We start from the raw sequence: 13,954 nt of genomic DNA on the forward strand, positions 1-13,954 counted from the left end.
CCTTGAGGACCTCCCGCTTTTCACTGTCCCTCTGCTTTGTCAAGTACGCTGTCCTTTTCTAGGGACTGGTCTCTCCTGACATGCCCAAAATATGTAAGATGAAGTCCTGCCATCCTTGCCTCTAACAAGAGTTCTGGACATATTTCTTCCAAAATAGGTTTGTTTGTCCTTTTGGCTATCCACGGTACTTCCAATATTCTTCTCCAGCACTATAATTCAAATGCATCACACTTCTTTGGTCTTCCTTATTCAGTATCCAACTTTCACATGCACATGAGTCAACAGGAAATACCATGGCTTAGACAGGCACACAATAGTCCTCAAAGGAACACTCTTGCTTTCCTATACGCTGAAGAGGTCTTGTGCAGCAGATTTACCTAATGAACCCATCTTTTGATCCCTTGACCACTGCTTGCATGAACGTTGATTATGGATCCAAGCAAGATAAAATCCTTCACAATCTGAATCTTCTCTCCATTTATTATAATGTTATCTATTGGTCTAATCGTGAGGATTTTGGTTTTCTTGATATTGAGTTACAATTCATACAAAAGGCTGTCATCTTTGATCTTCATCAGTAAGTGCTTTAAGTCTTATTTTTAGCAAGGTTGTACTATCTATTTATTCCAGGTTGTTAACAGGCCCTCCTCCAACCTTGATGTCGTAATTCTTCATATCACTTCTCTGATTTTTTTTCAGCATACAAATCATAAGTATGGTAAGAAGATAAATCCTGTGACACACCTTTCTTGATTTTAAACCATTTGGTATTTCCTTGTTCTGTTAGCCCAACTGCCTCTTGATCTATATTCAACATCTACAAGAGCACAATGCGTCTGGAATTCTCATTCTTCTCAAGGCTATCCAAAGTTATGTTATGACCCACACAGTCAAATGCTTTGGCATGGTCAATAAAACACAATAAACACTCTTTCTGGTGTTCTTTGTTTTAGCCAAGATTCATCTGACATCCGCAATGTCATCATCATTTGTTACATGCCCTCTTCTGAGTCTGGTCTGACCCTCTGGTAGCTTCTTGCACATGTACGGCTGCAACCATTGTTGCAGGATCTTCAGCAAAATTTCACTTGCATGTGATATCAGTGATAATTGTTCTTTAACTTGAACATTCCATTGGGTCACTCTTCCTTGGAATACAAATATAGATCTCTTCCAGTCAGTTGGCCAACTAGGTGTCTTCCAAAATTCCTGGCATTGATGAGTGAGTGCTTCCAGTGCTTCATCAGCTTGTTGAAACATTTCAGTTGGTATTGCATCAATTCATGATGCAGCTTCTTCAGGACCATTGGTCCTTGTTCATTTAATACCTCCTCAAATAGCAGACTGCAGACTAGTTCTTTTCGATCCAAAAAAAAACAAAAAACGGGGTATAAGGGCCTGTATTGTGTTATAAAACGGCTCAATCTATTTTTATCACTTAATCCCCTTAGTAACTACATGAAGAAGGTGTTCCAGTTATTTTCATTTCACAGAGGATAAGATTGAAATTTAGTTAAGTAACTATCTCAAGATGGCTCAATTGGGTAGTGGCTGACTTGGGTCTCGCAGGGGTATGCCTCCAAGGGCACAAAGTGGTCCGTTTGAGTCCTTACCTGAAACTACTGGTCTTGGTGTATTTAGAAGCTCGTGGCATTCATGTCGTGGCACGGACGGAACCACTTTGACACGCGGGAAGTTGATTCCGATTCAGAGACCCTGAGGAGAGCTGTCCCCCCAGGGTTCCAATCTAACTCCTTATGGTTGTTTAAACACTTGGAAAGGTGGGCAGTTCGAACTCACATGCCGCTCTGTGGTAGAAAGATGTGGCAGCCAGCTTCCAAAAGAATACAGCCCTGGAACTCCCCGTGGCATCTCTACGCCGCCCAAGGGGCCGTTCTGAGTCGGAATCCCCAGGAACACCACGGTTATGACTGGTGGTGGTTTCACCTTTAGCCAACATCCCACATCTTCTTCTCCCCCGAAGCAGGGGTGGGTTGGAACCGCCTTTGGCCGTGCACTGAAGCATAGCGCTACCAGGCTTCGGGGCCACGCTGCAGGAGGCCTAAAACTGGTCCTGGAGAAGCACCCTTCCGCGGCGGTGCACGCCCAGCGTCCCCAGAGCGTGGGGGAAGAGCCAGGGACGACACCAGCTCCCGCCCATTCCCTGAGAGGGAACCGCGGCCAGGCTTGGTCTATGCTCGGCGGGGAGTGGCGGGGCGGGGCGGGGCCGGATGCAAGCGCGCGCCGCCGCCGGGAGCGCGAGCCAAGATGGCGCGGCCCCGGGGAGGGCGGCCCGGGCGCAGGCCCCGCCCCTCCCGCGGGATTGGTGTTCCCGTTGCCCCGCCCACCCACCCCGAGAGGCCGGCTGGAAGCGTCGCGCGGCCTAGAGGCTGGGATCTCCCGGGACCTGGTTAGTGCGCTCTCTGTGGGGGGTCCCGCATGCCCGCGCCCCGTTTTCGGGGTCCCAGCGGAGGCCTTCGGTTGTACTCCTGGCCCGTCGGTCCCCGTAGGCGTGGCCGATCCTGCCGCTGGCTCCCGCCCCCCACTTTTCTAACTTGCTTCCGGGATTTGCGGCTCGGGTTAAGCACCTCAGAGGGCTGCGGCGTGGGAAGGGGTGAGGACTCGGGCTCCGCGTTTCGCTGGTCGAGGGGAGTCTGGCCGGCAGTTGGTCCTCAGACGCCCTGGCTTGCGGTGGTGCGATCCGGGACAGGCCCGGGGTCCCAGGGCCGACGAGGAGGGAGGGGCCGGCCGGGCTGGGGCCGCTCCGCCCGGATCCCGTGCCGGACCCCACGGCCCTGAGCCTTCATCCCGGGCCCGACCCCGGCCCCCTGAGCCTTCATCCCAGGCCGGACCTCGCGGCCCCCTGAGCCTTCATCCCAGGCCAGACCCCATGGCCCTGAGCCTTGATCCCAGGCCCGACCCCAAGGCCCCCTGAGCCTTGGTCCCAGGCCCGACCCCAAGGCCCCCTGAGCCTTGATCCCAGACCCGACCCCGGCCCCCTGAGCCTTCATTCCGGGCCGGACCCCACGGCCCTGAGCCTTCATCCGGGGCCGGACCTCGCGGCCCCCTGTGCCTTCATCCCAGGCCCGACCCGGGCCTGCAGGAGTCCAGGCCCCTGGCTACCCGTGTGTCCCCGGAAGCGCGCGTTTAGCACTTTTCATCACCGTGCTAGGAAGTGAAACTGAAGCAAAAAAGGAGACCCTTGTCCGTGACAGGCCTCTATAGAATTGGGGATCCGTAGGTCCCTGCGTTTTGTATTCTAAATCTCCATTCAACTCTCCAAAAATCTAAGGTCACTGCTCAGAGCCTCAGCCCTCATTGTAATCATGGCCAGTTCAAAGCCCTAACTCAAACTTTCTGTCACATGTAGAGGATTTCTGAGACTTTGTAAATCTTGAAGGGAGCAGACAGCCTCGTCTTTGTCCCTCATAGTTGGTGGGTTTGAAGTATCTACCTTGCCATCCACCAGGGCTTCTCCAAAGATACTAGCTTTCACATCAACAACGACACACTGCACTCGTCAAGGGGAGACCCCATACAACTTTGGATTTTATGGGACTATGTTTCACTCATGGTTCACCATCTAAATTCCCACCTTGTTTATTATGGAGCTTGCTGCTGTTTAAGGAAAAGACAGTTAGGCACTGAATGGCAGTCAGTGAAGGGAAATAGGAACTTTGTCTTGGAGAAGATGCAAAAGTTAATGACGTGAGTAGACACACATATGGCCCCTTACATTAGTTACATTAAAAACAAAAACCATAAAAAACAGACTCAAAGCTAGCCAACAGTACATGCATCTTGTTAACTTTCGTTTGAAAATCACATCAAGTTTAATGGAATATTTAGGAGAATCATAGATCGCTGCCTCCACATTTTAATTAGCTTCAGGCATATATGCTGATGTATTTTTCTTGCTGTTCTTTAAGAACTTTTTCCTGTACCTGATGAAAATTCTACATTGTGAAATTCACTAGCCTGTGTAAATGATAAGAATTGATTAAAAGCTGTAAGACTGTGCTATAGAGACATCACTTTGTTGGCAGTGTAGACAGTAGTACCCTGTGATATAGGACAACGTTCACTTTGAATAGGACAGAGAAAGAGAAGAGTGGAGAATTTAGTCTGCCATCCTAATCCTGCCCGTTTGCCCAGTACTCGGAACTTTTATATTCATGAATATCGCTTGTTCATTTAACAGACTCATAGGGATCTATCTGTTAGATGTTCTGCTTGCTGGTTATGCATATTGCCCTTATCTATGCCTTTTCAGTCCGAAGGTGTAGTCTTTCCTATGACTACTGATTTTCTGATCTCTTAACACAATAGCATTCACAATGAAAGGAATAATTAAATGTATGGGCCATTGTTTTCACCTTTTCATTGAAAATTAAACCACTATTTCTTCAAGTGTCTTCTGTACGGTGAATAGGTACCTCAGAAGAAAGATACTCTGCTTTTGGGCAACCAACTGCACGTGGCCAGGTTGAGCAGAACCCTGCCAGTGGGTTTTTTAATGGTTGTCACTTTCGATTTTTTTATTTATGAGGCTCTTACATCTCTTACCACAATCCATACATTCCTCCAATGTGTCAAGCGCAACTGCACATATGCCGCCATCATCATTTTCTATGCATTCTCTTCCCACTTGAGCCCCTTATATCAGCTCCCCATTTCTTTGGTTGTCACTTTATAGAAGTGGACGAAGACTGCTGAGAGACTATGGGGTGGGTTCTAACTTCCAACCTTTGGATTCGTAGTTGAGTGTATTATCCTGCCACTCCACATTGTGGATCCCTAAATGAATATTGGAAATGTTGACTTCAATACAACTCAGGAGGTTTATATGCTCACTTGTTTTTAGTATTCATACCCTTAAGGTTCAGTATTGTGATTGTGGCTCTCTAATGCATGCTCTGACTGTCCCAAACAGAATTGACCACAGAATTGCACTTTCAAAGAATCTGAGAAAAGTGCCCCGTCAATCGAACCGATTCTGACTGAGAGCGACCCTATGGAGTAGAGTAGAAAGCTCCTTAGGTTTCCTGGGACTATCCCTCTCCACAGAGACAGCCTCATCTTTCTCTGGTGCTCCACTGGTGATAGGCGTTAACACTGAAGACGTTGTAATTCTCAAAATTAGTAGTAGTTTTCTTTTTCGTCATCGATCCCCTTCTTCTGCCTACAGAAGCGATGCCACCCAAAAGAGCTCACAGATCGAGACTTCCTGTTCCTCTTCCGGAAGGCAAGGTTCTGGATGACACTGAAGGGAAACAGTGGATGCTGGGCAAGAAGATCGGCTCTGGCGGATTTGGATTGATATACTTAGGTAAAGTGTAGCTGCGCCTTGCCAGGGAGTCTGATCGTCTGCCTTTAACTCTAATTACTTAGCATTATTTCAAAAATCGACTCTTTGAACTGGAATGAAGCTCATACATGTACTGTCCAAAGTAGCGTGAAGCTAATTCATGCTTAGTAGCATGCCTAGGTTCAACAGTTCGCACCTTGTTTTCCATGTTTTTACGCATGACTCTTAGAAGTCTTTTCAGAACACGGTTACACCATTCCCTGGACAAAATTTGACTGTTCTTTTTAGAGCTTGGTTTTCGATAGAGCTTTGTTTGTTGCAGCTGAGCACCCACAACTGCAAATACATATACTTTCCATTTGTGAATCTTCATCATGAAACTTTAGGTATAATGCCTTGGGTTTTTCTTAACGGGGCTCCTCTAGAGAATTCTGCCATAATCCGTCAAGGGCATCTATTGCACCAAGACAATTAACTTGTCTCCTGTGAGTTGAGAGTGATACTCTTTATATGCCATCCTTGGGACCATTGGGAAAATAGACACATTATTTTTTCATTCTTTGGTACAGATGAGGAACTGCTTGAGAACTGAGGAAACTACACTGTTTATGCTGCGCCTTAACTGAATGTAAAAGTGTCATCAGGGTTCCTGGAACTCTGGTGAGATGAGGGGATAGCAGGACTCACTCAGTTTAATGAATAAAATAAGGGAAATATTATTGACTGAAAAATCAACCCATTAGCGGCCATCATGACCTCGAGTTCTTTCGGAGCGAGTTTAGAAGTTGAAGAAAGAGCTCAATTGGGGTAACTGTGGCGTCTTCCTAAAGCACTTCCAAACAAACATGCCCCTCCTCTGATAAAATTAAGGCTTTGGTTTCAAATGAATGAAAGTCAGTCCATAAGCAGCTGCTAATTGAGCACCTCAGTGTCTAGTCTCGTTGGAAAGACAAGAACAAAGCACAAAATTGCATGGACCAAATACAGGAGCGTTTCCCCATTTCAAGATTATGAAAAAAATGTAGGGTACATCTTAGCTAGCTTTTAAGGACTCAGTAGTCCGTAGATAGTAGAATTCCTTGTAGAATATGTAAGCAGTGTTTGAGACTAAATTAGCAAATGCGATTTTATAGCAAAGAATGAAGAGCTCTAATATATTTTCTTAACTCTAGGGCAGTAATATGGATTTAAATAAGTTATTTCTGATTTGTCCTTGGATACTACAGCTTATGACTTACATATTAATTTTTATAATGTGTGATTTATATGAGTACAGTAGAGAAGAAGCAACTGTAATCTTATCCCCTGTGTTTAAATGCACGTTATTCTATTTATCTGTCTATCTAAATGGACACCTAGTGGTGCTATGGGTTAGGCATTGGACTGCCAGCTGCTACTTTGTTCCAGTCTACCAGCCACTGTGTGAGATGCAGATGAGGCTGGCTGCTCTCATAAAGATTTACTTCTCACCTTGGGATTCCTATACAGCACTGCTATGAGTTGAAATTGACCATAGCCACTTGGCAGTGGGTGGTATGTATGTGTGTATGCATTCATAAATGTGTATGCATATTTTTTGTGTGGATATGTATGTGTTCATATCTAAAGTTCAGTTGATTCTGATTCATAGCAACCCTTTATGTGTCTATATCTATGTATGCATACCCCACTTGTGTAGTTCCTGCTTGTAAAAGAAATACACAAGGTGCTTCAAAGGTTTGTGGGAGATTTTCACTACTTTTACTCCACTTCTCTATGAAATTTCTGAATCCCCCTCCTATTTGTGCAGACATGTAATGTTAACATTCTTATTAAAACACAGAAAAGCCCAGGCTTCTTTTATTCTTGTGAGTGTCATATGTGTGGGTATATAAAACTTTGTTTTTCTCATTACCCAAAGAACACTTTTGGAACATAATTCATGGTTCCATAAGTTATGCAGCATCTTTCACTTCCTGGGTTTAGAACCTGGACCATGGGGATGTTTTCACATGTCCACAATTTGGGAAAGACATTAAAGAAATCTTTAAATATTTTGCGGGAAGAAAAAACTTAAACTTAAGACTGTATAATAAAGCTGTGTGTTTCATATGTCATCCAAGTGTTGCTAATAAATCATATAATCAGCTGATTAGTGAGATGTCTTCTTTAAACTTTATTAAATTAGTTTTACCTATTATTTTCGGTTATCTAAGCAGACCTCTATGGAACTACATTTTGTTTTTGCATGGTACTATGTGTCCTCACTTTCTGTATATAGAACCAAAGAGTAATGTCAACCCATCTTCCCTTAATACACTGATGTCCAGCTGCCTTCTTTTTAGGCATGATTTCTTTCCAGATACAGTGTTTCCAGCAGACACATGATCCTCATTCAATGCCTAGGGCTGAGAAGAAAATAGCTGTTAGGTCCAACTTATTCTGCATGTACAACTGTCCGGTAGCTTTGAGATTAATAGCCAAGACCTTTCAGTAATCAGCAACATACAGTGAAGGGGAAGGGACAGAGAAGCTTGGTATTTATTCTTGACTTGGAGAAACAATGCTCCTGTAGCATTAATAGAAAAGTTATAAGACTGAAAAGAAACTTTTGAATACAAGAACAAAGTCAAGGTTCTTTCTCTGTATATAAAAAGAGGGTGTGGAGGAGGAAGCAAAGAAAGTGTTTTAGGGGAGGGAAAATTTGCTGTCATCTTAGAATCAAATAATAAAAAAATTCTGAAGCTCTAGGGATAGAAAGAAGAAAAGGGATTTGAATTCTAGTTTAATGCTAGCACAGGTGGAGACAACGAAGGCAAGTGCTTTCATGAGGTGCACAGAGACATGGAGTTAGAAAGCCACCGGAAGAACACACTTGGCATTTTCTTTTTTCTTCAGCTCAAAGAACTGAAGAAAAACCTCTAGCCTTTAGTTGCAACATTGAAGGAGTCTATTGGGAAAGTGCTGAGCGATGCAGGAAACATTGTAAGAAGATGGAAGGAATACAGTGTCCCTGTGCCAGAAATCATTGGTCAGCATTCAGCCATTTCAGAAGGTAGCACCTGATCAGGAACCGATGGTGCTGAAGGAAGCAATCCAAGATGCATTGAAGTCACTGAAGTGCAAGACAAAGTTCCAGGGGTCGCTGGGATACCAATGAAGATCGCTCAGCCAGCAGATACAGCACTGGATCCATGAACCCATGTGTGTACGACATTTGGAAAAAAAACCCCAACCAACTACGCTGTTTCCCCGAAAAAAATACAGTGTCTTATATTAATTTTTGCTCCCAAAGATGCACTGGGTCTTATTTTCAGGGGGTATCTTATTTTTCCATGAAGAAGAATATGGTACACATTTATTGTTTGGGTGCTTTGATAAGCACTAATGACTTGTTGCTATCGCCTCTCTTCACGGATGCTTGAGTGTATCTGGTGTCAGGGCTTGGGCAGAGAACGCTAATGGAGGAATTCTCGGTCCACTTACCCTGCCATGAATCATGGTACATTTAGTTGCAATATTCAAAAACTAAGAACACACAGTAGTAGATTGTACTATACTGGATTTACTGACCTCAGTTTATTTTTCTACTGAATTTGATTATATTAGCCATGATCACATGGTGAGACATTCTGTTTTAGTTCTGTGTTATCTGAACAATGTTGCTTCTCTGAAATTTTGTTGAAATTTGGGGGGTGGGGGCGTTGGGCGGAGACCGCACAAAATCCTGGAATTACTAGAGTGAACTTTAGCCAGATGTAATCAAAAGCTTTTCGCGTGAATAACGGTTTATCTAGATTTCCCTAGTTTTAAATGTTATTGTTATTATTTTTGCGTCTTGCATAGTGTTGATCGTTGGCATCGTTGGCGTCCTTGGCGTATTAGGCGCAGAGTAGATGCTTGCAGTTATCAGCTGCAGAGATTGAGCTTGAGGCTGAGCTGTCTATCTCACACACCCGCCAGTCTGTTCTCTTCCATGATTGTGGAAGTTTCTCTTCACTCCAGCCTGTCGTCATAAGAGATCAGGTAACTATCACAAAGTCCTCTAAAATATTCTACCCATGCTTTGTTGATAGTAAGCCTCTTAGAAAGACTAGCATGTAATTGCAAATGAAATGAACCGGGGAAACCATTGCGATCCTTTCACTTCTCCACGGATTCAGATGGCATGTTTAGATGGCAGCCAAGTGACTGTCAGATATTTCCAGGGTCATGCACGCAAATTAATCTACTTTTGCCTTTTGGAAAGATACAAAGATTTTTTTTTAAGAGTGGGACAGGATAGCAAAGAATTTTATAAATGATCAAAATTTAACTCTTCTATTTTACTGATAAGGAAAAAATATTTGTTTTTATGACAAAACGGGGGAAATGCATTTGTATGTGTTGGGTTTCATCTGTTTAGTTGCTGGAGTGGATCTATGTCTAAGTATGCCGAGTAGTGGTCAGAGCAGCCAATAGTCATGCTGACGACGAGGCGGCGTCACTGGGATGCACCTGGCTCCGTGTCACGTTCATGACAGTGTTAAATACTATTTTGGCTTTGAGAAGAGTAGGTAGGTTTATTCGAAGCCTTTGCAACATTATGACCCCACTCTGACAGCTACTGGAAAATGCCACCAACCCTCCTGTGACCGTGAAGAGACAAAGGAACAGTGACGGCACGTCAGAATAACTCCTACTAGAAGCTGCCGTGTGTGTCATTCCCAGCAGCTGATGACAGTGAGAGAGCAGGCACTGTTGTACACAAGGAGTATGGTTTTGTGACTGTGATAAGCTTCTTATAGTCAAGAAATCAAAGTCCCTAGAATGTATTTTTTCATGTTGTTGGTACTACCCACAGGCTATGAATTTGTACGTTTTAAGATAGTACTCTGTTTACCTATCAGTTGAGAAATCTAAGTGTGTGATTCAGAAAGTTCTGGTTCTTTCTGTAACGAGAGAGAGGTCTCCTAAATCTTAGCCATTGCTTGTCTGCTTTATATATTTTTAATGTCTGAGCTCTCTTTTAACATATTTCATATTACAGTTCTTCATTTTCAACCAGTTTATTCTTAGACTCTTGCCTTAAGGCACGGCTTATAAAGGGCTCGTTTCTGTAGTGCATTTGTATATTAGGTCTTTCCCACGGCACCTGTTACTGTCCTGTCACTGTTTACAGTGGTCAAGGTTTTTTAATTTGAAATCTATTGCTATGGGGAAATTTCTTCTTCAGGGAATGAGCTCACCTCTAGTACTACCATAAAAGAATTCTCAGCTTTTGAGAGCTTCTGGTTTTCTTATGAAATATGAATTGTCTTCTGCTTCTGAAGTATTTTATATGATCTTCTTTCGATATGAGAGAAGAGGGCTAGTGGGAGGTATTTACTTCATCTCGGACACAGGAATATAGATGCTTTAAACGAGAAGGACATTAATAAGGTTGAGGGCTCTTAAGGAAAGGGCTCACTAGAAGTTATTTAGAATATGAGAATGTGTCTGCCCCTCCCCACCCCCACGATGACATAAAAGTGTCAATACTGCTTAGGGATTTGGTTTTGCAACTGGTGTGTCTTCAGTGTTGTCACTCCACCTCATGGACTGAGCTTCCCCCAACTGACTGAGCTTGTCAGTATACTGTGTGAAAGGGTCTTTTAGAAGAAAAGGCAGAAAACTCAGCAGTAACTTAAAAAAAATCCTTGGAGATGCCCATAATTTCTTTGTAAAAGGATAATGTCTTTCGTATGCCGGGTAGGTGTAGCTTTTCTCTAATGTCTTCAGTCAAGTGCTACTTGAGGAAAAGGATTCTGTAGAAAACTCTCCACTGAAGGCCAGAAACATCTACAGATGCAATGTGATCCCGAGCAATGAAGCATGTGGCCCTCCATTGGCATTATATGATAACAGGAGGATCTTCTGGCAGAAGAACTGACTTTTGCTGCGTTCTGCATGCTGCCCCTCCAAACCCATCTTTGATTGGCACCTCTGCCCTATTGAAACTGGCATCACACCTTCGGAATGGGCTCAGTGCCAGGCTAGCAGATGGGTTTGGGCAAAAGCATGCCAGAAACCCAGTATGTGCATCAAGTTGAAGTATCAGGGGCCCAAACTCCCATCCAGGGATGCAAAAACTACAGTCTGTTGAGAGCTTTTTGTGCTTAAGGTTAAAGGACATGCCATTTCTACTCCAGCGTAGAGGCTGATTAATTTCGAAAGTCAAACGGGAGCTCCCGTGGCTGTGGCAGGCACATTCTCGCTTTGGTACATGGGAATTGCTACTTCATACGGGGAGAGAAAGCACTGTAATGAAGGTTCCAGTGAGGGCGACGCTCCTGCAAGGGCCCCGGCACTTAAGCAGCATGTGTTCAGAGGAGATGAATATTTCTGTTCTCCAGCCGAGCCAGGTGCAGTCAAAGCCAGCTAGGCAGCCCGCTGCAGGGAAGGACCCTACATTTAGAAAGGGCAGGCAAAGTTTGGAAAGCGTCCTCGGTGGTAGCTCTTTTCACCATGAATGGATGGGGCCTCACAAAAGTATATAAAGGAGATGAAGGGAGAACTCCAAATAAAACCCTCCAGAGCACTTCCCCTGAAAGAGAGGTCTTAAAAAAAATAACCCAAAAAACACCAAAGGAAAAAGTTTAGCCCTCTCTCTTCAATGCAGAGATTTTTGTCAATTAAAACTTGGTTTACTGAAAGGTTAGAACCAATTTAATGCCAATGTAACAAAGTTTCCTATTCTTATGTTGCACGTCTATCATGTCTACATGTATATAAACTTTGCTTCCTGAATAATGGATTTTGCATAATATGTGCTCTCAACATCATATTCCTTATGATCGTCTCACACCCACCACAGAAGTGGGTAAAAAAAAAAAACACCCAAAAAGAAGACGAAGAAGGAAAGGGGCATCCTTCCTTGTGATTCCTGGAATCGCATGCCCTGAATGCCCGCCCGCAAGACCAGCTGTGGCGAGGCGAAGCTCGTCCTAATAGCCACCGAGGCATGGCATCCCTTTCCACTGTGTAAACGTTATCTGTGGAGCAGACTCCACGAGGCCGTTGTGAATACTTCGACGTATTCAAAACATATAACTGCCACAAATTAAACTGCTAAAACTAAAGCTGGTGCATTACAACTGCCAACGAAGCTGGCAGGTCCCGTGTCAGACTGCGGGAGAGTGTGCCATGCAGTCCTCGGAAAGCACAATTCATCCAGAAGCACTCTTGTCACTTTCCCTGATATTAAACCAGGGAAAGTGACATTCATTAAAGAAGTGGCGCGCGCCAACAAAGGCAATGAAATTCTAGGCTCTGCCTCCTGGGCAGACCTCAGTCTAACCAGCTAGGACTTAGGTCTTATGGCCGTGGCTAAAGAGCGGCCAGCGCGGCCCGCTTTCCCCACTTCATCTTCGCATTCGGAAACATCATTTTCCAGCAGCTAAAAGTTCATTTCCAGGGCTGGGTTCGTGGGCCCCCAAATGTGTTGGTGAGGGCTGCATTGACTGCTCTTGGTCGCCGGAATGATGGCCCCAACTAGAGGCAGAGAGGGGCTGGCCTCGGCAAAAAGCGGGTAGTGGCCAGCAGAACAAGATGTGTAGCTTTGGTGGACCGGAAGCTAGAAGGGCTGTTTACTCGGCATGAAAACAAACGGTTACTGGAAAGCCTTTTTAGGAAAAGTCTAGCATGCGACTGAAGCCTACCAGGGAGTAGCCATAACATTCTCTCCATTTCCCTACCATTTGTATGTCATACTCTCCATCGTCCATCTCGAATACACTAGATGGGGTTTCCTGTGGGCAAGCAGGGCACCTCAAACAGGGCCTAGGATATTAAAACTTTGTTAAACCAACCCTAAAACTGGCCTATTTTAAACTATATATAGAACTGGCATATATATATATATATATATATATATATGATTTCCCAGTGAATAGGTTAAATAGGACTAAATCTTGTGTTCCACCTATTATAACATTACCTGTATGTAAACCACTGTAGTGTTAAAACCAGAGGTATTTGCATCTTTGGGGGAGATTGTGGGTAGAGAAGTATCTGTCCATTCTCTCGTCACGTATTTTAATAAGCACGAAACCATGTCTTCCATCTAGAGATTGGAGAATCCACTGGGATGAGTCCTCTGTTAGAGCCCGATGTGACAGGTTAAGCAGTGCTTTGTAAAAGACATCCCAGTTCTGTGTTGAGACTACAACATTTCTACTGAGAAGAATTTAATTGAAGTCGACCAAAACTCCAGTGTAAACTTCTGCATGGAAAAAGCATGGCCTTTACTGAAATGGGTTGACATCACGTAACATGGATAAGAAATCAACTTTTCAAAGATGGTAAACACAACTTTAAAAGAAGATAGATGATTAGAGTTTCTTTGTCTCCAAATGTGTCAAAGGCTGCTGGAAGTAGACGCTTTTATTATGTTCTCCAAGCATCTGCTTTTCATGTGTGAGATTGGGAACTTTGAATCTATGCAATTAGTCATGAAGTTTAATGGGCATTTTTCCCCAGCAGATGGAGCATGGCTTCAAAAGAGACACCAGTGCTGCAAAGGAGCAAGAAAAGGAGGCCAAAGTTGGCCTCCTCAGAGGCAACACAGTTTAGGGAAAAGCAACACATTTTTGCAAAATCAATCATTGAAAATGTGCCAGTGTTCTCTTTAATTTGCAATCCAGGTGA

The 13,954-nt window shown here is 44.1% G+C and overlaps 1 protein-coding gene across 2 annotated transcripts in view; it reads left to right on the forward strand.

The window, feature by feature from the left end:
* The first annotated feature begins 2,346 nt into the window (after nt 1-2,346).
* VRK2 (VRK serine/threonine kinase 2) overlaps nt 2,347-13,954 on the forward strand; it is a 90,141-nt gene continuing 78,533 nt past the window's right edge. For both annotated transcript variants that reach the window (XM_075535918.1, XM_075535917.1), the window contains exons 1-2: nt 2,347-2,410; nt 5,189-5,329. In XM_075535918.1, coding sequence (XP_075392033.1) covers nt 5,194-5,329 — 136 coding nt within the window. In that variant the 5' untranslated portion in view covers nt 2,347-2,410; nt 5,189-5,193. The remainder of the gene's footprint in view (nt 2,411-5,188; nt 5,330-13,954) is intronic.

The sequence above is a fragment of the Tenrec ecaudatus genome, chromosome 17, assembly GCF_050624435.1.
Source record: "Tenrec ecaudatus isolate mTenEca1 chromosome 17, mTenEca1.hap1, whole genome shotgun sequence".
In the NCBI taxonomy this organism is placed as follows: Eukaryota; Metazoa; Chordata; class Mammalia; order Afrosoricida; family Tenrecidae; genus Tenrec; species Tenrec ecaudatus.